The sequence below is a fragment of the Hipposideros armiger genome, unplaced genomic scaffold (genome assembly GCF_001890085.2).
Source record: "Hipposideros armiger isolate ML-2016 unplaced genomic scaffold, ASM189008v1 scaffold_41, whole genome shotgun sequence".
Taxonomy (NCBI): Eukaryota; Metazoa; Chordata; class Mammalia; order Chiroptera; family Hipposideridae; genus Hipposideros; species Hipposideros armiger.
This window is the reverse complement of record NW_017731391.1, coordinates 85,297-109,765: the sequence shown is the minus strand read 5'-3', so window position 1 is coordinate 109,765 and position 24,469 is coordinate 85,297. Positions and strand designations below refer to the sequence as shown.

Genomic DNA, 24,469 nt, shown 5'->3' with positions numbered 1-24,469 from the left:
CAGTGTCACTGGCCCTCATATGTGGGATCCGAACCGGGGCCCTCTGGCATCCCAAGCGAGTTCTTAACCATCGCGCCACTCGGCCGGCCCTAGAAGTCATTCTTGACTCATTCTCCAAAATTCCAATTAATTACTCAGTCCACCTCTAAACGTCTTTTAATTGATCCACTTTTCTCCATTCCTCACCACTACTTTAGTCAAACTGACCTCAACTCTCATCTGACTTACAGTAAGGTCAATCTATCTCCAGTCTTACTCCATTCTGTTCTAATGTGTGTGAGAGAGACAGAGAGAGAGGGAGGGGGAGAGAGAGGGAGGTTTAGGGCCAGAGCGATCATTTCCTTTTTCTGCCTAAGAATCTTCCTTTAATGTATGTCACTGCCCGTAACACAACTTCCAAATTCTCTTAACGACTGACCTGTAACCAATTCTCCGTTTTCTCTGTTGCCAGCCCACGCCCGGAATCCACCTTTTCAGGCATTCCGCACTTCCGTTTCCTTTACTGTACCAGGTGCTTTCCCACCTCTCAACGTTGACCACGTGGGTTCCTTCACCTACTCACTCCCAAGACATTTCTCAGGCTCCTGCTTAGATGTTCTCTCCTGTGAAGCCTGTCCTGAAGCCCTTCTTCTGATGAGCGAGGGCTTGGCTGTGTTTGCCATGTGTCCTGACACCCTGCACTCCCTTCTCACGGGATTCACCACCAACACTTCAATGTAACTGTTTGTCTCTTCTGCTAGACTATCATTTTCATGACGCTATGGGCTGTATCAGTCTTTGCTCACCACTGTATTCACAACACCTAGCACATCATAAGGGCTTGAAAGTATTCGCTGTGTGAATAGCTAAATAAACAAATGAAGCACAGGAGACACGCAATGGTTAGTGCCCAAGCTTAGGAGTCCTGCGGTTGAAATCTGGGCTGTCACCTCCTTGTTATGTGACCTTCAGGTTATTAATTACTCTAACCTTCAGCTTTGTAATCTATAAAATAGTGAAATCATATTTATATTTGTTAATTTTTATGAGAATTAAATAAAAGATAAAATTGCTAAGAACAGTAATCGGCACATGGTGAGGGTTCAGAGACCAGCATCCCTGAGATTTAGAAATATTTGTAGCATTCAGTGATGACGCGCTACAACTGATGAGGACTTAACTTTGGTAAGCCATTACTGACAATCAACATTGAGCAAATTAAAAAATAAATACTCCACCTTCTTTCACTGGAAGAGCAAACGATAGAAAGATGCAGTTTTCTTCTTGAAAAGCAAGGAAATTATAGGGTTCATATCTAAATATGAAGCCTCATTACTGAATTATCAAGTATATGAAATAAATTCAACCCCCTAATTTTTGTTATTGTTAAATTACATTATATTGACAATTTGTGATTTGCAATGTTTCATATAATTGCAGAGCATAAAAACTTCAATTTGAAAACAAAGCAAATAGCGAAAAAAAAGACCTGATAATTATATCCACAAATTTGAGTAATCTACCTCTGTGTACTAAAAATCACACACACACACACACACACACACACACACACACACACACACACACACAAACCCAGAAAATTTTGAAGTTCTTTACCCTACTTGTAATAAGATTTTTGTCTTCAGAAAAGTATATTTTCTGAAAACAGATTGCTCTCTTCGCGCCATATCTCTTCGTACTGCTGTCATAATATTTATAAAGAATTTTGTTGCAACAGAATGAAATGTCATCAATAAGAGAGCTTATTGTTATATTTAATTAGAAATAAACAGTTTGTTCATTTGCAACTGAACAAAGAAGCCAAGGACAAAACTGAAAATTTCCCATTAAAAACACTCCCCAAATTCATCTTTGTGAAGCATGGTTTGAACATCTCCCAAGGCAGGCAAGACTGAACAATCTCAAGCGGAAGGATCATTTTTTTATTGCTTCTCAATTCAACATCCTAATTCTTTAACCTGCTACAACCTACTATTAAAGCTATTTTTGGAAATGGTCAATTTCCAAAGAAGCTTTTTGAGAAAACAGATATAAACTTTCTAAATTAGAAGTCTTTTTAATTGTCCTTTAAAATAGAAGTGTTTTTAGTTTGCTTGAAAACTTTAAAGAAGGCATTGAAGTAGCAAGACATTATCACAGAATTTAGGATGAAATGGTTTATCATTCTAGTTTAAATCCACAAAAAGTCCCATGACTGTTGTGCAAAAGCTCTCAAACAATAGAGATCCTGAAAAACATTTATAGCTTGCATTCTAGAAAAAACTTGAAACTTTTTTTTCTCCCAATTTAACACTTTTCTCCATTCTTAGTCTTAAAGATATAATAACTTGTCGCATTACACAGCGTAAGTAGTAGGTGAATTAAGACTAATATCTTGAGTACTTGCATAAAAAATATTTTTGACGTGGGTCATTTTCTGACCTTTATTGGTAGATGCCAACAGAAAATTGTAGGAAAAAAACCCACACAAGAAATAAAATGTATTTTAACTCTTTTAAATGGGTTGGTTGTGAGATTATCTGAAACAATTCCAAAGACAAGCAATGAACAACAGGGGTTCATTACCACAGCAGGAAACATTTGCTATGAAAGAGGAAAGAAGTGTTACTGCCATCACTCCAGGATCCAGTTCCTGTCCCTGTTTTACAGGTTTGGAAGGAATTCTCCTGTGCTTCAGGCCAGACCTCAGAATGAACTTGGGGCCTGTCATGTATTGAATGTTTGTATGTCCCCATATGTTGTGCCTCAACACCTAATGTGATGGTGCTTGGAAGTGGGGCCTTGGGAAGTAACTACGTGTGGATGAGGTCCTGAGGCGATGCCCCCATGGGGGGATTAATGGACTTATAAGAAGAAGAGACCAGAGTTTTTCTCTCTCCCCCCCACCCCATGCCATGTGAGGACATAGCCAGGAAGAGAACTCTCACCAGGAATCAAATCAGTTAGCACCTTGACCTTGGACTTCCCAAACTCCAGAACTGTGAGAAATAAATGTTTGTTGTTTAAGCGCTCCATTTTGTTCCAGCAGCCCAAGCTGGCTAATATTGGGTTTAAATTGATTATTTACTAGGCAAAGTAAACAAACAACACAAGCAGCACACCAAACCAGATTCAATCATACCTAATAAATTACAGGACACCAGATCCTTTCAAAGTCGAAAGGAATTATGGTTCCATCCTTTCTTAGTTATAAGACAAACCATTGGCCTTGGTTATTTAATAGGTTATTTAGGTTATTTAATAATAAGAAGGAAGAGGAAAAGTTGTCTTCAAGAAGCTCTGAAGGGTAAGGAAAGACCCTGAAACAGGTAAAGTTGCTTCTTTCTGGATTATTTTTAGTGAGAAATATTTTTATTCTACGTGTGGCTTTGGGCCTGCTCTGTGACTGAAAACCTACTGTCAGGGGAGACATCTGCGTGTTGCTGATGGGTGATCAGGAGTCAAGGACCAAAAGTTTAAGAAGCCATTTTCATGAGAGAGACTTAGTGAGAGTCTGGGCATGACATATGCTTCTGTGGAGCCTAGCTGGCTGAGTGTGTGTGTGTGTGTGTGTGTGTGTGTGTGTGTGTGTGTGTGTGTGTGCACGCGCACGCACACAGATATGCACACATTGGCTTGTGTCATGTACACAGGGTGCCAGAGTGATAGGACCAAGCACACTCTAGCATCACAGAACAACTTTGGAAGCAAGCCTTCTCACAGAGACAGCAGGAAAAGTGACACAATGCCATGGTCCAGAGGTTGGATCAAAGACATGGAATTGACCTTGTTTCTGTGACAAGTGAGATATTATCGTTCTCAGAAGTAAGTGGGCACACTGCGATGGGGAGGGAAGTGTGTGCTTCCATTTCAATATGGGTGTATATGTAAACGTGACCTCAATGAGACCGTGATGCCTAGAATGTGCAGGTTGCATGTGTTTTTACAGGGATAGGGTACAGATAGAAAGAGGGTTGGAGATGAGGATAAAGATGGGGATGGGGAGGCTGAGACAGAGACAGAAAAGCTGGGTGGAGGCGTAATGGAGGAGGATAGATGACGGGCGACACAGAGATGGTACAGGGATGGGAGAAGGAGAAAGAAATAGGGCTGGAAATAGAAACTTAAATTGGGATGAAGGTGAGCAAAGGATGGGGAAGAGGGAGAGAGACGAGTAGGGGATCAGGTGAGCTGCTGCTGAGACAGAGGCAGATATAAACATCAACCTACAGCTATCGTAAACTCTCAGCTGCCAAATGAGGGTAATGGGGTCAGATGTGATTTTCAGAATCTTTTCCAGATATAAGAGAGTCAGTAATGGAAAATGATCTCCAGTGAATTTGTGGGTTTTGGCTATCTTTGGCAAGATACTACAATATCAGTATAAATAAATTCAGGATAACAAGTGTAGGTATCATTGGTCTGCTTCAGTTTTCAGTTTTCAAGATGACCCAAGTGGCAGGGGGTGGGGGAAGAGAAGAAAAAAAAGAAGAACAAAATAGCTCTATCACATTACGGTTATAATGGAGACGTCGTGGAGGTAATCATTTTCTGGATCTTTCAAAATGATACTATTGATGCAAAAATGTGTGAAGTAAGGAAAACACATGGACTTTAGCTTCCTGTCTGGATTAAAATCTCAGTGGCACTGATTTATAAAGAGGCATGCTATAAAATAACCTGTGTCAGGCACTCGGCACAGTGCCAGAAATGCATCCTTACTTCTTCCCCCACTGATGTCTTCTTTGTTATTCCAACACAACAAGAAAAGATAAAGTCTCTTTGCTGCTGTTGTTTTATTAAACAGCTCTGCATGGCACGCAGCACTGTGCTTAGAGCTACGAACATCTGTAAAGAAATCCCACCAAGTAGAAGATGCCTTAACATTTTACAATGGTGCTGGGAAGGTGAAATATGAAACCATACAAAGTAGTTTAAGACATGGTGAACTTCATCTTGCTACAGGTTCTGGAGAAGTGCTGCGATTTCAGATTCTAAAGCACTGAAGACAAGAAAACCAGGGAAGGTACGGGGCTGGCCCTGGAGCAGGGCTGCAAGGGAAACTGCTAACATTCTTGGAGCATTTGCAAGGGGACAAGGCACAATCTGTTGCAACCACTGTGCCAGAGAATTCCCTTCTCATCGAGGGCTTTTGGAAAGAGGTTATAGGAGACAGAATCCCAACTCATTACATATATAAAAGCATTGCTCTAGTCTTCTGTTTTTTGCTGGATTGTAAACTTCTCCAAGCCTGGGAAAGTGTCATACTAAGTTTTGTCTTGTCTCCAAAGCGTAGCAGAGACACTTGGTAGGTAAGCAGTTAATTTGTACAATGGGCAATACATCGCCAAGCTTCATTTTCTTCTGAACTATAAGAGGGGCGTTGGGGAAGTCCCGACCCAAACTGCCCATAGGGTTCTGCCTTGTGCACTACGGGTGCCACTCTCAGCCAAAGCGTCCTCTAACTGAATGCAGACAACTGTCCCATCGTCTGCATGAACTTTACAAACGCAAAATTTAGGGGGCTGCATATTTTTCCATCAGCGTTACAAGAGATTGTTTTAACATAATGTAGCTATATTGGGATTTGCTTTATATTAGTATTTATGTTCAAGGTCATTGCAGTGTACAAATACAGTCCCCTGATACAACTTAATGTCAATATGGAAAATCTCAGAATAATTAGTCTTTTTAGTGTCCTGCCACCATGGCTACTTTTCTGTCAAAAGCACTACGAAGGGAGACAGGATCTTCTCAGGTAAAATTCTTGGCTCAGAGCAGACCACTCTTTGCTTCTTTCTGTGCCAATTCGAACAACCACACAAATGAAAATCCAGTACCAATTGATTCTCCTTTTCATATGATACACACGTTATTAATACAGAGGCAATAGTCTTGGATGAAATAGTTCATCAAGATTCATGAAACTGACATGAAGTAATTTCTCTTGACTCTAGCTATCTGTTCATTTCTTCTCAGAGGCAACATGAGTGAATGCTATATGTAGGTGACAGGTAAACTGATAACAGTCAATATCCCTGATTAGTAATAGCGACAACAGTGACAGCAGCATTCCTTTATACTGCACATTTCATGATTTATTGTCTCCAGCTAAGTCAACACAGAACTCTGGGTAGTTTCCGTTACCTTGGCCAGATGAGAGTTGATCCATTTTGTGAAAGTGCGTTTTTGTACTATCTCTTGCTCATCTAGAAGAAAAAAAAAAATCAAATTAGATAACACAGTATCATGAGAGTATATCATGAAAAAAAGTTTATTATTACACAACTCTGTTACTGTATCTTCTAATTCATTTCACCAATTGTCATGAAGGAAAAGGCAGTACGACTCCAAGTATATTATTAATCAATTAGACTATTTCTTTAAAAAATTATCAGCAATGTGCTCTAAAGTTTGCAATATGTTAGCCCTATATTCACCCTCACTTATTGAAAGTTCTTTGTACAGCTGGTTATACCTGTTTGAAAAAAAATCACTGAGGCCAACTGAGTGTGAAGTTTTATGCTAAATGCAAAAGGATGCAGAGAGATGAACAGGCAAACATCTCCACCATGAAGCATATAAAGGTGGAGACAAACAGGCATATGCATAGCAGAGCGTTATACGGTAATGCAATAAGATAGAGCTGCCTGTATACAGGACGCCTTACAGGGACTTCCCAGGGGTGCGGAGAATGGTGAACGCTCTCTAGGGTGACCTCCAAAGATTCCACCTCTTGGAATCCACACCTTTGTGCAGGCAGACTGCAGGCAGAACCTGTCATGTGCTTCTAATCAATGGACTATGGCAAAGGTGAAGGAACGCCACACCCATGAATATGTCCCTTTATGCAACATTCCATCTTAGCTGACTTGAGTGAGAGAGCAGGCAAACGGTCCTGTTGTGAGCTGCCCATGGAGAGGGCCACGTGGGCGGGAAGTGTGTGTGCTGCTCTCAGAAGTGGAGGGCGGCCTCCTGCCAAAAGCCAGCGAGAAGCGGGGGCCCTCTGTCTTACAGTAGCAAGGAAATGAGTCTGAAAGTGGATTCTTCCCTAGTTCAGTCTCCAGATAAGAATGCAGCACAACTGACACCTTGAGTGCCAATATTTGAGACGCTGATCAGAAGATGCATCTATGCTGTGCATGGAGATAGTAAATGAACGTTGTTTTGAATTGCTAAGGTTGTGGTAATTTGTTATGCAACAAGAGAAAACTAATACTAGATGCAAAAGTGGGAAGGTCCAGGAAGGTTTTAACTGGAGGTAGGCGGAGATGAAGGCCAGAAGAGGGGACAATGTGACACCATTCAGAGAAAGGGTGAATTCTATTCATTCTGCCACCTCTATTAAATGTCAAGTGTTTGCAAAACACTAGACTAGATGTTGTGAGGAACAATATGAACAAGATATCATTTCAACTCCTCATCCTTTCAGGAATGATGCTCAAATCTCCATCTCAAGAGCTGACCACTCCCGGGCTGCAGCTCAGGGCACCTGACTGCCTACGAGAACATAAACTCCATGAAGATACTAACTTTATCCCCAGTGTCTACAAATGTGACAAATAAATACTGTTGAATGAAGAAAATTAATAACAAAACTTTTTCATTTGGAGAAATTGTGGATAGCTCCATAAAATTTACAGAATACCATTATTTCTAATGTATTTTAAGCATGTGTTTTGTTTTAACTTTCAAATACACACCAAAAACAAACCAGTATAATAATAGAAACACTTGCTATGCAAAAGGCACTGATATTTCTATCTCTATCTCTAGCTCTCTATATAGATTACATAATTTAATTAGTTTAATTAATTAATTAGTTATTATATATCATATGTAATACATGTGGCATTAACTTACTTTAATTCTTATAACAAAGCTACAAGCAGTAAGTATTACAATGCTTATTTTACAAATAAAACCAAAGCACCTAGAAGTTAAGCATTTTTACCAAAGTCACCCAGTGCCAGAGTCAAGTTTTAGACCCCACATGTCCTGTTCCTATAACACTACACTGCTGCCCAAAGACGGCACAGAATTACTCGATTAGTCATATCAAATATTAATCACACCAAAATGATAGATTCATAGTTAAATCAATTTGACTTTGACCTTAAAACCTTTAGATTCTATAAATAAAGTCATGTAGCAACAGCATGGCCTTAACTAATCAAGCTAGCTTTGATGGAATTCAGAACTTTATAATACACAAATCCAATTCTAAGCCTAAAATAATCAATAGATACAGTTACAGTGCTTGTAAAGTTTTAAACTCAATTTGAGATTATATGCTATTTTATAAATATCACAAGATGTCAATGTTTTAAAATCTTAAATTATCATAATGTTAGTGTATAGAGTCATAGATTAGGTATATAATCTACTGATAATATATTACTTCCTGATTTTAAATTGTTATATTTCTATTACTAACACCTTCAATGAAATAACACCGCTATTGTAACAGTTCCATCTGATGGTAAATCCCTGAGTTTATATTTAGACTTTAGCTACAAGGTCTGCTTTTGGAAAGCTCAAATTATGATCTTGGCACCATTTTTGTATATATCTAAATGTCAAGTTCTTTTCATATTTGCTTTTATGGCTGCAAAAACAGTTTTTATTGGGTCTTAACAATCTACTTTTCATATCATTAGACACAGACAGCCAAATTGTAAATAAATATTTTCTGATTTTATTTACTATTCCCCCAAAATAAAAGAAAAATTCCTCAAACTCACCATGCCAGCAAATCCTCATTTTTGATATAAAAACATGAATAATTTAGTCCAGAATTTGGTAATTAAATCTGATACCAACAGCATAAAATACTTCAATTGTGGAAGTAATGTGAACTGTGCAATAAATGTATTACCTTGCTTTAAAAAACCTATTATGAATAATATCACTACTTTATAATGTTGCTGACGAGAAACTGACCTAACACTCATGATATAGGTTTATAAAGCTCTCCTCGTGCATATGTAGCTGTATATAAAGGACCATTATTTAAATGCATTTAATAGTTAATCTTATAAGTGATTTTTCTAATTTCAGCTTTTCAGAACAACATGATGTAATCTTACCAAGTGCTCACATATATACATGCTTAATGTTTCTACTAAAATTGTAAAAACTGTAATTCATTTAGATACTTTTCTGAACATGTATGTTAGTTCTAAACACAGTCAAGTTTACTTCTATCCCTCAAGTAAACTCAGTCCTCTAGTTCGAAGAATCATAGGGAACAAAAAGTTGATCCTGTTTTTAGGTTTTATTCTCTAATTTCTATTAACGGAACCTAAGATCCACATAGTTCTTAAGCCAGTCATCTAAAGGTCATCCTTGGCTCTTTACTCTTTCTCATCTCCTGTACTGAATCAATAAGGAATTGCTATCCATTTTACTTCCTGAATATCTCCTCTCTACCAAGACCACTCTAGTTAAGACGCCATCATCTTCTGGATGCTGTTTCATTTCCACCACTAGAGTATAAGTTGTAGACCAGATGGCAGGGACCACGTCTGACTTATCTGTTACTGTTTTAATTCACCACTGCATAGCAGATGCTTAATAAAGAAGTGAGTGGAGGAATCTGCCAAGGAAGTGCTGGAGGCCAAGACACAGGCCTTGCCCTACGCAACTGGTGATAAGACGGAAGAGACCGTTATGTAAACCAGAGCCCAAAGCAATGTGCCAGCTATTGTAATGGAGGAACATAGAACGTGCTGAGGGAACATAAATACAGGAACAAGTAACTCTCCCATCAGGTAAGGAAACAGGCTTGAAAGTCCAGAGAAGCTAAAAAAGGAGGTGCCATTAAGTCCAAAGTCAGCAGGTAAGTGGAAACCTTTGTAGGACAAAGAAGCAGCCTCTTAAAAGCACGATGTGTTTCAGCTGGATTATAAAGTGATGAAGGTTTAAGAAGGGACCTGAAGTGAGCCTGGAAAATGAGCAAGAAACAGATTATCAAAACCTTTGAATAACAAGCCAAAGAGTTTTGTCTCTACTGTATGGACAACGGGGATGCATCAATGGTTTTGGACAAGACAAAGGCATGATCATATGAGACCTGAGACACAGAAATACATATATATAGGTGGCAGTATAGAGGTTTAATTGAAGGCAGAAGAGACTGGGAACAGGGAGAATATCTGGGAACATTCTGTTGAAGGTGATGAGTCCTGTTCTAGGGCAGCACCTACAGAGATGAGATGCATCGATGGCTGCAAGCGAACTATCAGCAGTAGAATCAAAAGGAAGCAGAGAGACAAGGAGGTAGGGGCGCTTTCTGTATGTCTATCTTGGGCAACTGGATAATGACGCCACTAGCCAGGAAAGGAAAGACAGAAGTAGCAAGCTCGAGAGGAGAGGTTATGGGAATTCAAGCCCACTGCAAATGCATCGTGAAGGGCCTGGAAGGGAGGAGAGCAAGGTCGGGCTTGAGAAGCCAGATGACCAGGTGGGTGTTCTCAGATGGGAACCTGTCATAGGCTCTGATTTAAGGGCAGGTTTTGATCCACGCAGTTCCACACCCCCACACCCCCCATTCTATAACTCGAATTTTGATTCCTTCCTAAAGGCCGGTCTGAGTGTATATGTTGGCTGTGGGGGAAACTAGTTATGGAAGTTCTCTAGGGCCTTCACCCTTGAGGCTTTCATCACTGGTTCTGCTTCAAAATCAGCTGGTCCTACAGACCTTACAAGGCAGAGGCTGCTTGGCCTTGGGAAATGTTCATGTAGGAAGGCTATGGCATAAACATGGCCCTGGGTGAATGCTGTTATAAGAAATAATCCCCAAATTGCAAGGCCACATCCATCTCTAAAAATGAGTGAAAGATAAAGGGCACTGGCTCTGCTATTCAATTTCTGTATTACTTTGCCCTGCTTATATATTTCCTCAGTAGTTGGATATTTCACAACAAGATGCACAACACATGCAGAATTGAGGCCCAACTGAAAAAGGGTGATTAAATTTGACCATTCAGAAACTGTCACACTTGATTATAGTCAACAGTTTTTCTCCTGATGAGTCATAAGTAACAGTGACTTGCTGATTTGGAATAGCTGTGGTTTCCCCCAGGGGGCCTGACACCTGCACCCGGAAGCACAGAGGCCACAGTAAGAGGTGGTCTGGGTTATGAAGCCTTTGCAATCAAACCTGAAAAATTTGCTGCCTAGAAACATGTTAATTGCATTTTCATTTTACCATATGTATGAAATTACCACATGTAATATATTATGTAAAACTGTGACACAGAATCCTGTGGTCACTAGTTTTTAAATAGCACGACTAAATTTTAAAATTTAAAATACATGCCAATATCCTTTGAACAGATGGTATTTTGAAAAACGCCAACAGTCACTGAAATTAACATATTTCAATATATTTAACAAATGCTTCTATAAAAATTTATTTCTGAAGGATATAGCATTTCATATGTGGGTATGCACAGGAGGATGTATATTTTTATCAGAATCATGAACAATCATGAAGAACATAAAACTGAATTCAATGCCATCTTGAATATGGAATACCAAGAAAAAGGTTGTTTACATAAATAGCTGTAGTTATCTGAAATTGCCATCTCTGGCAAAAATATTAGGGTACCATGTATTTATACATTTATAGCTTGTAAATAAGTTATGATTAACTTTTTTGGTTTTTGCAGATGCTCACTATACTCTTTAGGTGCTTTAATGATAATGATGGTTGAAATAAAAGTCTTATGGATTTCAATGACCTGAAAATGTAAATGTTAATTTAAACAAATCATACATTTAATCTCATATTGTTCCTAATTGTACTGAATAAAGTTTTTTTCATCATTTTTGATGCAGATGGATTTTTCTTAATAAAAAAGGTAGAAAGGAATCTAAAAATAGAAATATATAGATTGAATTTCTTGACACAACAAAATGATGTGGCTACAAAGGAAAAAAACACAACAAAAACATAAGGTTACAATGTAATTATTATTAACAGCCACAATCGAATGACCCAAGCCAAATGATTTGTTGGGGGATCAGAATTATATGATCCCAATCACAGATCTACAGTTACTAAACTCACCACTAATTTTGTTGTATGTGAGTACTGGCTAAGGTATATGGAATATTTAAACATAATTAAAGAAACAGTTCAGTATAATGAAATAAACAGCTTATAATTATCCAATGTTTAGGTTTCTAAATTAAACATATAAATGAAAACAAATTTATAGGACCAGGCTGTGGCTGATGGTAAAACACACCCACAAATTCCTCCCATCTTGGTCAGCGCACCCTTTCAATGTGAGTTTGCTGCTCCTCCTACCAGAATATAGCTGATTTCTCCACCCCGTGAGTCTGGGCCGGTCTTGAGATTTGCTTTGACCAATACTATGGCTAAAAGGATTATGTGTGACTTCTGGGGCTGCGCCGTAAGAGGCCTTGAGAGCCTCTCTTGGAGATCTACCGGAAGACCACCACACAAGGAAGCCTGTCTGGCATCCTAGAGGAAAGAAGTCCTTTGGAGGAGAACCGAGGCCCCCCAGGTGAGAGCCAACACCAACAGACAGCTCTGCTGATGCCTCAGCTGAATGCAGCCGCATAAATGAGCAGAGAAAACAGCCCACTCACAGGAACATGAGAAACCATAACGTGTGGTTGCTTTAAGCTGCTAAGTTTTGGTGGTGGTTTAGCAAAGCCTCACTGAAACATAAGTTGCTACTGGGAATGTCTGCTGCTTTAACAAAAACTTATAGCATGTGGTGTTGTCCTGGGGACCTGGTGGAGAAGAGGCTGGAAGGACACCAAGAGACTGTTAGTGGAGGCTGAAAGAGCAGCGAGGGAACTGCTGTATGTCTTCTATATTCTGCATCTGCAGTAACTTGAACTTCTGTATCTGACTACAGAGATTTCCCTGCAGACAACTGGAAGTGTCTATTGGTTTCTTTATCAGGTACTGGAAGAGAGAGATGAACCAAAGAAGAAACTTTAATTTGCAAGCAGATTTTAGAGGAAACATAGAAGGCCTGTGATATGATGGGTTGGAAAATATGATGGTTTGTCATTTCAGGTGTCTCTTGGAAAAAGATCTATGAAGTAAAAAATATACTCAAGGTAACAGTACATCAAGGATGTAACTGTAAGACCCGTTGTTAAGAACTCCGAAAGATTTTAGGTAGTGCCTAGGTGACTTCTCAACTAGACAAACCTGTTTCTGAGAATCAGGAGCAAGGCCCACAGCGGCTACACATGTGGTCCAAAGTTTGTTTCGAACTTTGGGTTTGGGGGGCACAGAATGAACTCCAAGCAGTTTTAAGAAGTCAACAAATTTGTTGAGCAAAAACTCTACAAAAGGGTCAGGCCAGTTCAGAAGGAGGAAAAAGGAAGAAGGAGGCTAGGAAGAAGGCTAAGGAAGTCATCAGCCACAAGCATGAGTCCCTTCTTATCACAAAGACAGAGAATGTCCTGTGCCCCTGGATTAAAGGAACTGGGCATATGTGCCAGGCTGGATTTCAAATTACATTGGACCATGATGGCTATCTGCTTTCCACCCCTTCCGTCTTTGGACAGAACCACCTATTACAAGGGCTCCTGTCTCATCATTGTGTGTTGGATGAATAGGGATAAATAGCCTCTCTTCTGAGTTTACAAGTCTGGAGATTGAGAGAAATTGCAGCTGAGGAGCCTCATCTGTATCTGGACCAGGTACAGATCACATGACACTGAACTTGGAGTTTGATGCCATAATTAGATGAGAGTTGTGATGTCTTGTGAGGGGATGCATGTACTTTGATGTAGAAAAAAGAGTGACCCAAGGACACATTTTAAACTCTGGCCACAAAATCCACCAGTCGAAATATGCATCTTCCTTTGCAATGTGACTTTGTCCTTCCTCCCATTAGGAGAGGAATTGATTGTCCCTCTCTTTGAATCTGATCTTGTGTTGTACTTGCTTTGATCAATAATGTAACAGAAACAACTTGATGTCATCTTATTCTAGGCCTTAAGAAATCTTCCAGTTTCTTTTTTTAGCTGCCCTGAATGTCTGTCCTCAAACCACCAGGAGAGCAGGAGGATAAGAGGTCATGTGAAGAAGATCTGAGATGCCCTTCCCATAGCCAGAACCAACTGCCAGACACATGGCTGAGGTTATTTTGAACCTGCCAGCTTAGCTCTTCTGCAAACTCACCTCAGGTAAAGCCAGCACATTGAGACCTGTCTTAGGCTTCAAGGTTGATGCATCTGTTCTCTTATTTCCCACGACCCCGTACATTCCTGGTTACAAATCCTTTGTGGGAAGAAAGCATTTTCCCCATCCAGGTGTCCCCAGACACTGACCTGCTGCCTGGCACATTGTCTTATACATGTGTCCTTAGAAAACCATCTGTATTTAACTGTGAACTAACTGCCCCATCCATGGATTGTGAGAAATAATGAACTGTGATTGTTTTAAGCCAAAGTTTTGGAGTGGTTTGTTACACAGTAAAGGCTAACTGAACAAAGGCATTTAGTTGTGTGACAAACACACACACACACACACACACACACACACTATGATGTCTCAGTCCTCCTGCTCCCCTCACTTTGTCTTCTACAATGAAACATTCTAGGTTTGCTTGATTGGGTCCATCACTTTGATGTTCTGATCAGATGATTACAGATTAATGGGAGAAGAGAGAAGGAGCGAAGATCAAGAGCTACTTGAAAAGAGGGCTTAAGGAAAAAGATGAGTAAACAGAATTTGGGGGAGTTTTGCCTATGCTGAGTGCTCTAATCATTGCTTTGATTTTTTTTTTCCTAATGTCAGTAAAGACATGCTGCTCTTAAGATTTTTTAAATTGGAGTTGTGTTTCTTTTGTATGTGAAACCAATGACCAGATTAAAACAGCCCTATTTCATTACAATTAACATTTGCAAAATTGAATTAAAATCTAAGGCACTTAAAATCTAAGGCACAAGGAATGAAAAGAATATAATTATAATATCTCAGTTCCCAAATTACAGTTTCTCAACCTCAATACTATTGACATTGTGGGCAGAATAATTCTTTGTCATGAGAGGCTGTCCTGTATATTATAGGATACTTAACCGCATCCTTGGCCTCTACCCATTAGATGCTAGTAGCACCCCACTTTCCCCACCACCCCAAGTTGTGACAATCAAAAATATCTCTAGACATTGCCAAATTTCTGCTGGGGAAAGATTACCCGTTTAAAATCATTGGCCTAAACTATGCCCTTTGCATCGTTTTTGACAATGAGAATAAACTAGTATGAACATTTGAAAAAATTTCTTTATGTTTCAAATGGATTATTACTGTCCAATTAGCTACTCCAAAAATCATTATCATATTGGGTTGTTCCCATAATTTATATATTTATTTAGGCAAAAATCTCTTGCCCTGGGATATATCTATTTAAGAAGTGCCAAAATGCAGTAAGTCTACACAATCTTTGCTGAAAGATTACAGAGAAATTACATGATTTTTCCAATGTGAATGAAAAGTCCTATGATGTTTGAGACACTGTAACTGAAATCTGAAAAGTTAGGTCTTAGGTAGTGGGGAGTGGGTGGGTGGGGAGAGGGTGTGATATCCTGATATTGTGCTTGGTTTATTTTAGTAGTCTAAACCTTTCAAAAATATTGTCAGAACTATAAAGAAAAATAGCTCATCAGCTTAAGTTGATTATTGTTAGTTAAAAATAAAGCCTGAGCCATTCCTTAAAACATTTTCATTTTATCACTGTCAGACCAGGAAAGGCATATAGCACATGTAGTCAGCCCAATATGAATGAATGAATGAATGAATGAGTGAATGAATGAATAAATATTTAGAGATTTTAATGTATTTGTTTGGAAGGCAGTTAAATATGGCTGGTTTTGTAAGGACATATAAATTAGAAAATGTGACAGGCAGTGGCTTCGTCTCTAAATACGATAGGGGAAATGTTTTCTTCAAATGAGAAATGTTAATAAGGTATGTAGGGGGCGCATGGGGGAGAGGAGGTACCAGATGCATCAGCCTTGAACCCCAAAACAGGCCTCAGTTTCATAAATTTGTAGTAAAATCACTTGGTGGGAAAAAAGAGAATTGAGAAAAGGCTGTTTATAGTCTTTCTTCATCCCACTTAATGTGAAATTCCTCTTTTTCTCTGCAGAAATATTAATGTCTCTGATGACAATTGCTGATGGGAGGTGATACATAATATGTGGTATGTCCACCATGTATTCCTAAAATTCAAAAGTTTCTGAATTTGAATACAAAGTTGGGCCCTTAGACTTTTGCAGGAAGGACTGCGTGTACCATACAGAAATACAATGATAAGGGTGCGCTCTGCAGGAGAATAATAACCATGAGGAAGAGAAGAGAAGCAACAACTATAAAGAGAGAGTGAAAACGGCAGAGCTCGTCATGGCAATCCACACCAGTGGCTTCCTGTAGTACCTTCTAGTTCTAAAGAAAGATAATACATTGAATCGTTTGGACAGAACTTTTCTTTTTCCTGTCACATTTTTCTTCCTCTGTTTGTGGACATAAACGTTGCAAAAGAAAATGATCACATAGTGAATTCATGAAGCTACCTTATGTCTTTATAAAATCTGAATTCGTGTTTTCATGTCTACTTCTCCTTTGGTCCAGGCTGGCCGAGTAGACAGAGGAGGTCTCATGAGCCCAGATGTTAAGAAGGAAGTGAAGCATGGCGAGGGTTAAGAAACATGCCAGAAATCTAGAAACGGGAATACGGGCTAGAGGCTTACAGAACCATGGCCAAAATTTAGGAAGTCTGACTCTGACTCTAATGTAGTTTCCACCCCAGTCATTTGCTGATTATTTGATTCACTTATTTAATAAATGCTGCTGTGCCTCTCCTGTGTGCCAGCCCCCCACTCTGATCAGTTTTGGATGTGATCTGAGAGGCTGGGTGTGGCTTCTCACAGTCCTGTAGCACAAAGTACACCACAGGCCCAAGTTCTGTGCATTCAGCGGAAAGAAAGAACAAACAGTAACATGGAACAAATGAGTAGGGGAGAAAGGCCAGTGTTATGAAATTAAAGACAACGTGAAAATGCAGAAAAAGAGAGCCAACCCTTACCATTGGCTAGCATAGGAGCTAGGAGAAAATGTGGCTTCTACATTTATGATTTTTCCTAGTAAGTTACATATCAAGGCAAATGACGGAGGAAAAGTGAGGAGAAATGATCTCCTTGATAAAGCTTTATTGCCAATCAGAGGACACAGAAGCCTTTAGAAGAGCTTCAAGCTGGCGCAGGACAAAGTTGCCACATGTGGCTCCCTGTTGTAAAAAGTGCCGTGTCTCCTGGTTTTGCAAGAAAGCTATTGCAGTTTTGAAATCTTTTCCTACTGTGAATGCTCAGCAACAGAACAGCAGAAGAAAAGTGGGTATTGAAAATGTCCTGAAGTACCATCTTCACACAACCACTTTTTAAACATGAAATTGTACTTAATGCTAGTCTTTGAATCAATCAAAATACAGTGTTTTCTTTTGGGCAGGGAAGACAGCAAAGAGTACTTGATCACAGTGTTCATACCTTTGATATCCGCTATTTAGCATAGGCTTTCAAAAAATATATATTGGGTCGTCGGGAAAGTCATGATATATTTTTCTGTTTTTCAATGCAAAAATGCGTCATGACTTTCCCGATGACCCAATAGTGTTCCCAAATAAACATGACTTTTCCTCAGCTACTGCCTTCAAAGTACAGCTGTTTGTTTGTTCATGAAATTATTGCCCTTTGTCTCAAGCAGGTTGAGGATTGCAATCCCATATTTTAGGATTTTGTATTTTGTTTCTTATTCTCACCCTGTGATCTAAATTTTCCTTTTCTATTATTCTTATCAATACATAAGCAGAAATATTTTAGACTGCATGTCCTCTTAAGAAGATGTAAAGAGAGCTACCATTTTAATATGGAAATTCCTAAATTTGAAATGGAGATGAAATGATAAAAAGAACTTAAAAGAGTAAAACTGAAAAATAATGTCAAATCACAGAGTTTGAGGAGCAGATGCGGGAAAGTCCAGTTGCAAACAAATTCAGCCCCAGCACATAATGTTCAATTAGCCACTCAAAATACCTGCGATCATGGCAGGGCAGCAGATGGTGCTGTACTTCCGGCTGCTTTAGCCCTGGGGCGGGGGTGACATCAGTGACCTTCCTTGTAAAGAAAGGTTCAATGGCTCACAGGAGCTGTGACCACCGTGCCAGCTGCAGGAACTTCCACTCAGACAGCAGGTGGTGAGAGGCACAAATGGATTTCCTGGATGTCAGCCCAAATCCACATGTTCAAACTTATGTGTATGGCAATGTATTATTTTTAAGTTTATTTTTAATAATAATAATGACTATCCTTTATTTAGAATTTATCACATGGCAGTCATGTTGCATACAGTATTACACCACGTTATCTAATTTAAACTGTACAAGAGCCCTATGAGGAAATATCCCTCTCCATCCCCCCGATTTTACATGTAAGAAAACGGGGGCTGATCAAGGTTAATCCACTTGCCTCAGGTGACAAGGACACTCAGCGGCAGGGCGTAGCTCTGGGTCTCTCCAAAGCCTGTGCCTTCAATCACTTCACTCCACCCTCACGTCCAGCTTGCCCACTGTGGCTTCCAGAATACGTCCTTTTATATGTATATAACCACCCACTCTTTACCAGACCCTCGAGATAGTCAACACTGATACTGTCCCCAACCACAGATGAAGCAACCCAGCTTCAGAAATAAAGTGTCTCAGCAAGTAAGTGCCAAAGCCAAACTAAGTCCTCCCGACCCCTTGATCCCCTGCACCATGTTAGCAACTATTTGGCTAGAATGTAGCCATAAGGAGGACACCTCCATGCTACACCATCTTCCTCCTCCTCCGTGGCACCTTGACCTCCTGTCTTCAGTTTTTCAACCTTTTCCATCCCTTATTCTCAGCCCACCTCACCTCTGCTCCGGCACCCTCCACAAAGCAGGAAACAGAATCTAACCAGATGTTCGTGAAGGTTGGCTCACACACGAATCCACAGAATAATTTTCCTTTCCATATCTCTATATTTGCATCTGCCTTGGGATTATCATGTATTGTAGGTCAGGCTAACAGGGACCAACTCTAGGAGGAGTTTTGTCAGCAGAGGGATTTTTGGGGAGATGTGCTCTCAGATACAACATTGTAAGGGTGTGAAGGAGGCAGGATTAGGCAGAGAGAGAGAGAACTGTGGTGCAATTGTGTTTCTGAAGCTGAGATGGTCTTTTGGAGATGTCCTAAATTGAGGCCAGGGCCAGAACTTTGTCCCCACGCAATGATGACTCACTGGATATGGGCTGCGCTAGGGAGGGGATCTCCCTAGGATGAGGCAGATCCCTGGGGCCCAGGACACTTCGTAGGGAGAGGCTCAGCTGTGAGCCTTCAGCAGGCAACGCTCTGGGTAGCTGGGAAAGGAGGGCCCCAGAACTGAAGGGCTTGACCTTGGCTGTACCCCACAGTATGTGCTACAACAACTTCTGTAATGCTAACTACCCATCTGAAGAACTGGCTCCTTTCAAACAACAGGGAGAACAGCAGCTCCCATCTGTTTCTGTGTCATATTAGACACACCACATAGAGAGGGAGTCAACATTTGCTCTCATGTCTGTTTGACACCAACGTCAAACCCTTTACTGCCACTGGATGCCGCCTTCTCCATTTATTTCAAAACGGCCACTGTTCCCAAGGCCCACTGTTGCACTTTTCTGAGGACTGGATCAGAAGTGTGGCAACAAAGAGGAAAGTGCAAAGAAAGGGTAAGGTCCTCACCTTTTGTGAGGCAGTCAATTCCACGGAGTCTCCAAATGGCTTCAGACATTGTACTCCTTCCACCAGTTTGAATGGTTCCTCCCTAATTTACATCCTTTCTCAATGCAACCAGCTGAGCTGGGTTCTGTGTTTCTCCCCTGCAGCCCGCCTACCTAAGGCACCTTACTACATGTCCAATACATGTCCAATCCAATCAGAGGACTCCGTAACCGCTCTCCTGTCCTGGCCTCTGCCTGGCATCCATGTTAGAGTCCATCCTGTTTGATTCCTCCTCCTGCAGATGAGGTGGGTCTTCTAGCTCTTAAATACCATTGGCCAGGAACCCACACAAATGAGCAACAGGAGTTGCCAATATTGGGGCATAGGCAGGATCTGGACCCACAGTGTGTTTTCTTTCATCAGCAACATTCTAAGAGAGCACTTTAATTTCAATGGTTTGGGGGCGCAACATAACATTACCCAGTTTTCCACAGACCCACACCTTCCTGTTTCCTCAGCTGTTTCTCAAATCACCTGAAAGTAACTGAGTTTAAGACATCTAGAAAAGAGGAAGATGTGACTGCCATTAAGCGCACAGATGGGAAGCGAGGTAGAGGCAGTATGATAAGAAGTCTTAGGAAGACATAGAATAAAAGCTCCCAATTTAAAGAGGATATTGCAATTTTTTGATATGGTTATTTTAATTGTATCCTTGGGGAAAAATATATATTATACATATTATATATATATATCTGTGTGTGATTACATATAGAATATATAATATACTATAGTACATTAATTTAGGTTATTTATGATTGTTTTAATTATACCCTTGAGAAAAGTAGGTTTTCTGTTCTCTTTCTTCACCCCACCTCCTAGCATTTTAAATTAGTATAAATCTAAGTACATTATTTCAACTGAATTATGTCATGGAAACAAAATAATCATATAATAAATAAAAGTTATTTATAATAAATAATAAATTATTAATAAATAATAAATAAGAGTTACTTAGGATGTAAAGATATAAATAAAAAATGCATATAGTGTGACAAATATACACAAATATATAAGATTTGGCTGTTTTCATATATAACCAAACTTCGATCAGCTGTAAGAATGCATGGTACATTGTATATAAAGCTTTGGAAATCGCCAGTCTATGTCAAGAGCAAGCTTGTTGCCACTATATTCTGTATAGCCAACATGAGCATAAGACTTGCTACTGTATATACATTTATTTCCCAGGAAGAAAAATGGCTCAGCTACCTAATTATGTTTTGGGGGTCATCACTGAAAAAGGAAAATTGCCGTGATGCCAGAAGCAAACTAAAGGGCATCTGGTTACCATCCTCTATCTAAACATAATGGGAAGAGGTGACATTCGGAGTTATCCTCACATTTTAGGAGATGCCTGAAAACAATAAAATTAAAGATAAGATGAAATAATTGCATTATAATCACATAAAGATATGAAATAAGTCAATGTACTTTAAAATTTTGAATTTTAAAACAATACCCGAAGTAAAAGGAAAATTAAGTCATTAAGAGACTATGATAAATTTCTGACTGGAGATTCAGGCTTCAAGGGTGTTTTTGCTCATTCATTTGAGGAAGATATTCAGCTTTGTCACAAATGGCAGGCATTATGCCCTGATGTCCTTAGTTTTAGAAACCATTTCTTAAAAATACCTAAATATCAATCATCTAAATTTATGTCTTAAAATTTGGCTTTTATCTTATTTTAGCATTCCTAATAAATTTCCATTATTCAAGCTTTCACTATTTCAGGTTTTCCTAAATCAGGAGCATAAATCAGTACTCTTCATTTTTATTAGCCTTAGGTTCAGATAAAGCAAGAATAAACAATTTTAAACTTAGAGCTATTTTAAAATCTACTCTACATCATCCTAATTTTGTTATATCAGGGAGTCAGATTGGAATTATATTAGAAATGCACACACACACACACACACACACACACACACACACGGAGACAACAACAAAAGCACCTTCTATCACACCAGGAGTCCTGAAGTTTGTTTTTCTCATATCCCACCTATTATAGTGAATTTTGGAAGTTGTCCTAATTCAAGCAGTATCTAAACCAAACACTGCTTTCACCAAGGGAACTTTCCACTCTCCCAGCAGCAATCCCCTTAAAGTATCCCTATAGCAACCCCTCTGTAAAAGCAGGTTATTCTTCTCTCATTCCTGAGTCTTGCCCCCTGCTTACTGACCAAATGCACGACTCCCCAATGCCAGCGTTTCCACAAAGGCAGTTTTCACATCGATTTATAAAAACTGCTTCAGATGCATTTTCAAGGGGGAGCAGGGGAGAATACCTTTTTCAGTCAATATTTAGGAATTCAGGCATTCTTAATCTGTTAAAAATCTTAATAACTTTCTAGGGTTGTTTTTTTTTGGTTTTGGTTGGAAAAAAATCACTCAAATTATTAAAAGTCCCAAATTATATCCTTAGATCTATATGTAAAGTTTTAATTTTAGATTTGGGAGAAAGAAATTAAATGAATCCTTTGTAGACCAATATTACAATGACAGCTAAATTTCTCATATTTATATCTACACAACATATAATCTTGTTTATTTCTAATTTGTTCTTTGGACATGCTGGGATTCTTTCCAAATGTCCAATACTACGACACACATTAAAAATTATAATTGCTATATTTGAAATACACATTATAGCAAGTTGCCAAGGAAATCACGCCACTTTTTAAAAATATATGTGCAAGCAATATTGGAGAGGTTTTACATTATTTAAGTACATAAAATATCAGTGAAAGAAAAAGCCATATAAAAGACAAATACAGGTGCAAGAATTCACAAAGAGTATTTTAAAAGTTCCATGTCATGCTTCCTAAGACAATTTAAGACTAGATCCCTGAGTAAGACATGTTTACAGACTTGTGGGTCTCTCCAAGCTAGAAGAAAATAATTCCTTGACCTGGGATTTCAAGGCAAAATAGAAATCAGCTGTAGCCATAACTCAGGCCTGTTAAAATGATACCACAACAAAATTAGTAACAGGATTGTTTTCATTACTCTGTCCCATGTAGTGTAAGGAATGTTTGTTGCAATACAAATTTTTTTTTTTTAAGCTGAGCCATCCTGCCACCTGTTGGCAGCTCAGCGGCTACTCAGCTCAGGCTGGGAATCGAACTGCTGTTGCTCAGAGCTCAAACTCTTGAGCGAGCTCTAACCAACTGAGCCACTCGGCCGGCCCTTGCAATACAAAATTTGTTAACCCTCAAAAGTTCGTTTCTAAGAATGTTAACTGTTACCATGACCTATAAGAGAAAATAGAACCCTGCTGTTCAGCAGAGGCAGAAATGGACTAATTAATGTCCTCAGAAGTAAATTTGAGGCTCTGGCCAAACAACAGACCTGACCCGAAATCCCAGCGTCAACATTCACTGTGAGACCTTACAAAGGTGACTACGCCGTTTTATGCCTCCTCTGTTGAATGGGGAGGCAAATTTTTTTTTTTTTTTGTAAAATGGGGAGGCAATTATCACAAGCCTCACAGAATAACTGTAAAAATTAAATTAGATGTTTTACATAAGTGTTTGTCCAGAGCTTATTGCATAGCATTTATTCACTGGTGTTAGTTATCGTTATACATGATGGCAAGAAACAATTTGTGTTAAGAGAAGGAAACAGAACATTGCTTTCTTTCATTACTAGAATGTGCATTTAATGAAGGCAGGAGAGCTAAGAAGTTTCTGGAAGCCAGGGCAAACCTGGTGTTTATTTACGTGGTTCCTTTTGCCCCCACCTGCTTCCAAACACTAAGAATCTGGGCTTCGTGTAAAACTTACATTCCAGCATTTACTTACTGGGCACATCTGAGCCATTAGGTTTCCTTTATCTTGCCATGTTCAAGGCCAGCAATGAAGTTTATTAATTATTGGGAATAAAGTCATCTTGCAGCCTTGAGAGCAGGCCCAGTGCTTAGGACTCTCCCTAGGGTTCAACCTTCAAGTATAGCACACATAGCAGTGAAAAGTCAGTGCCAAGTATGGCGTTTATTGGCACAGTTTATGGTTTTTATCTTCTATTACTTGTATGCTTCTCCCCACCAAACACGAACATATTCAATAGTAAATCTTCAACCTTATTGTTCTCGAAATTCTCACTTGTATGTACTCCAGACCCAGGCAAGGGTCAATGGTGGCAAAACTTTCTATCACTTAAAATCTCACGTACCCAGACATTCCCCTTGCTGAAAGAAATTTTTTAAAGGCACCGCTAAGGAAGGACCTACTTCCAAGAAATGGAAGAAAAGAAATACGACGGAGGTGATTTACAAACAGGTAGGATGTCTTCTTTTTTCAAATTTCTCATTTAAGCCTTATTTCCATTTGGTAAGGCAGCTATTCAGTACTAAGGGCAAGGAAACGTGGGGATGAAAAGTTCAAGAGGACTTGTAGTCCTTAAGGAGGACCTAGTTTCTTCATTGGCTTTAAGAGAGATTTATTGCACACAATTTATGGGCAAGGCACTGGCTAGGTATATTGATGATTTGGGGGGATGGGACAAAGACAGGCTGGGAAAGAGAAAGGTACAGATCTGAATCTAACTCCTTTGTAAACCTAGTCTCTGGACACCTCTGCAAACTGTTTTTCCCCCTCCAACAGCCCAGCATGTGTGTATGAGTGTGTGTGTGTGTGTGTGTGTGTGTGTGTGTG

At 39.4% G+C, this 24,469-nt stretch overlaps 1 protein-coding gene across 1 annotated transcript in view; it reads right to left on the bottom strand.

The window, feature by feature from the left end:
• SYNE1 (spectrin repeat containing nuclear envelope protein 1) overlaps positions 1–24,469 on the bottom strand; it is a 455,684-nt gene that overhangs the window by 363,198 nt on the left and 68,017 nt on the right. The window contains exon 3 of the mRNA XM_019638911.1: positions 6,127–6,188. Within this exon, the coding sequence (XP_019494456.1) occupies positions 6,127–6,188 (62 nt within the window). The remainder of the gene's footprint in view (positions 1–6,126; positions 6,189–24,469) is intronic.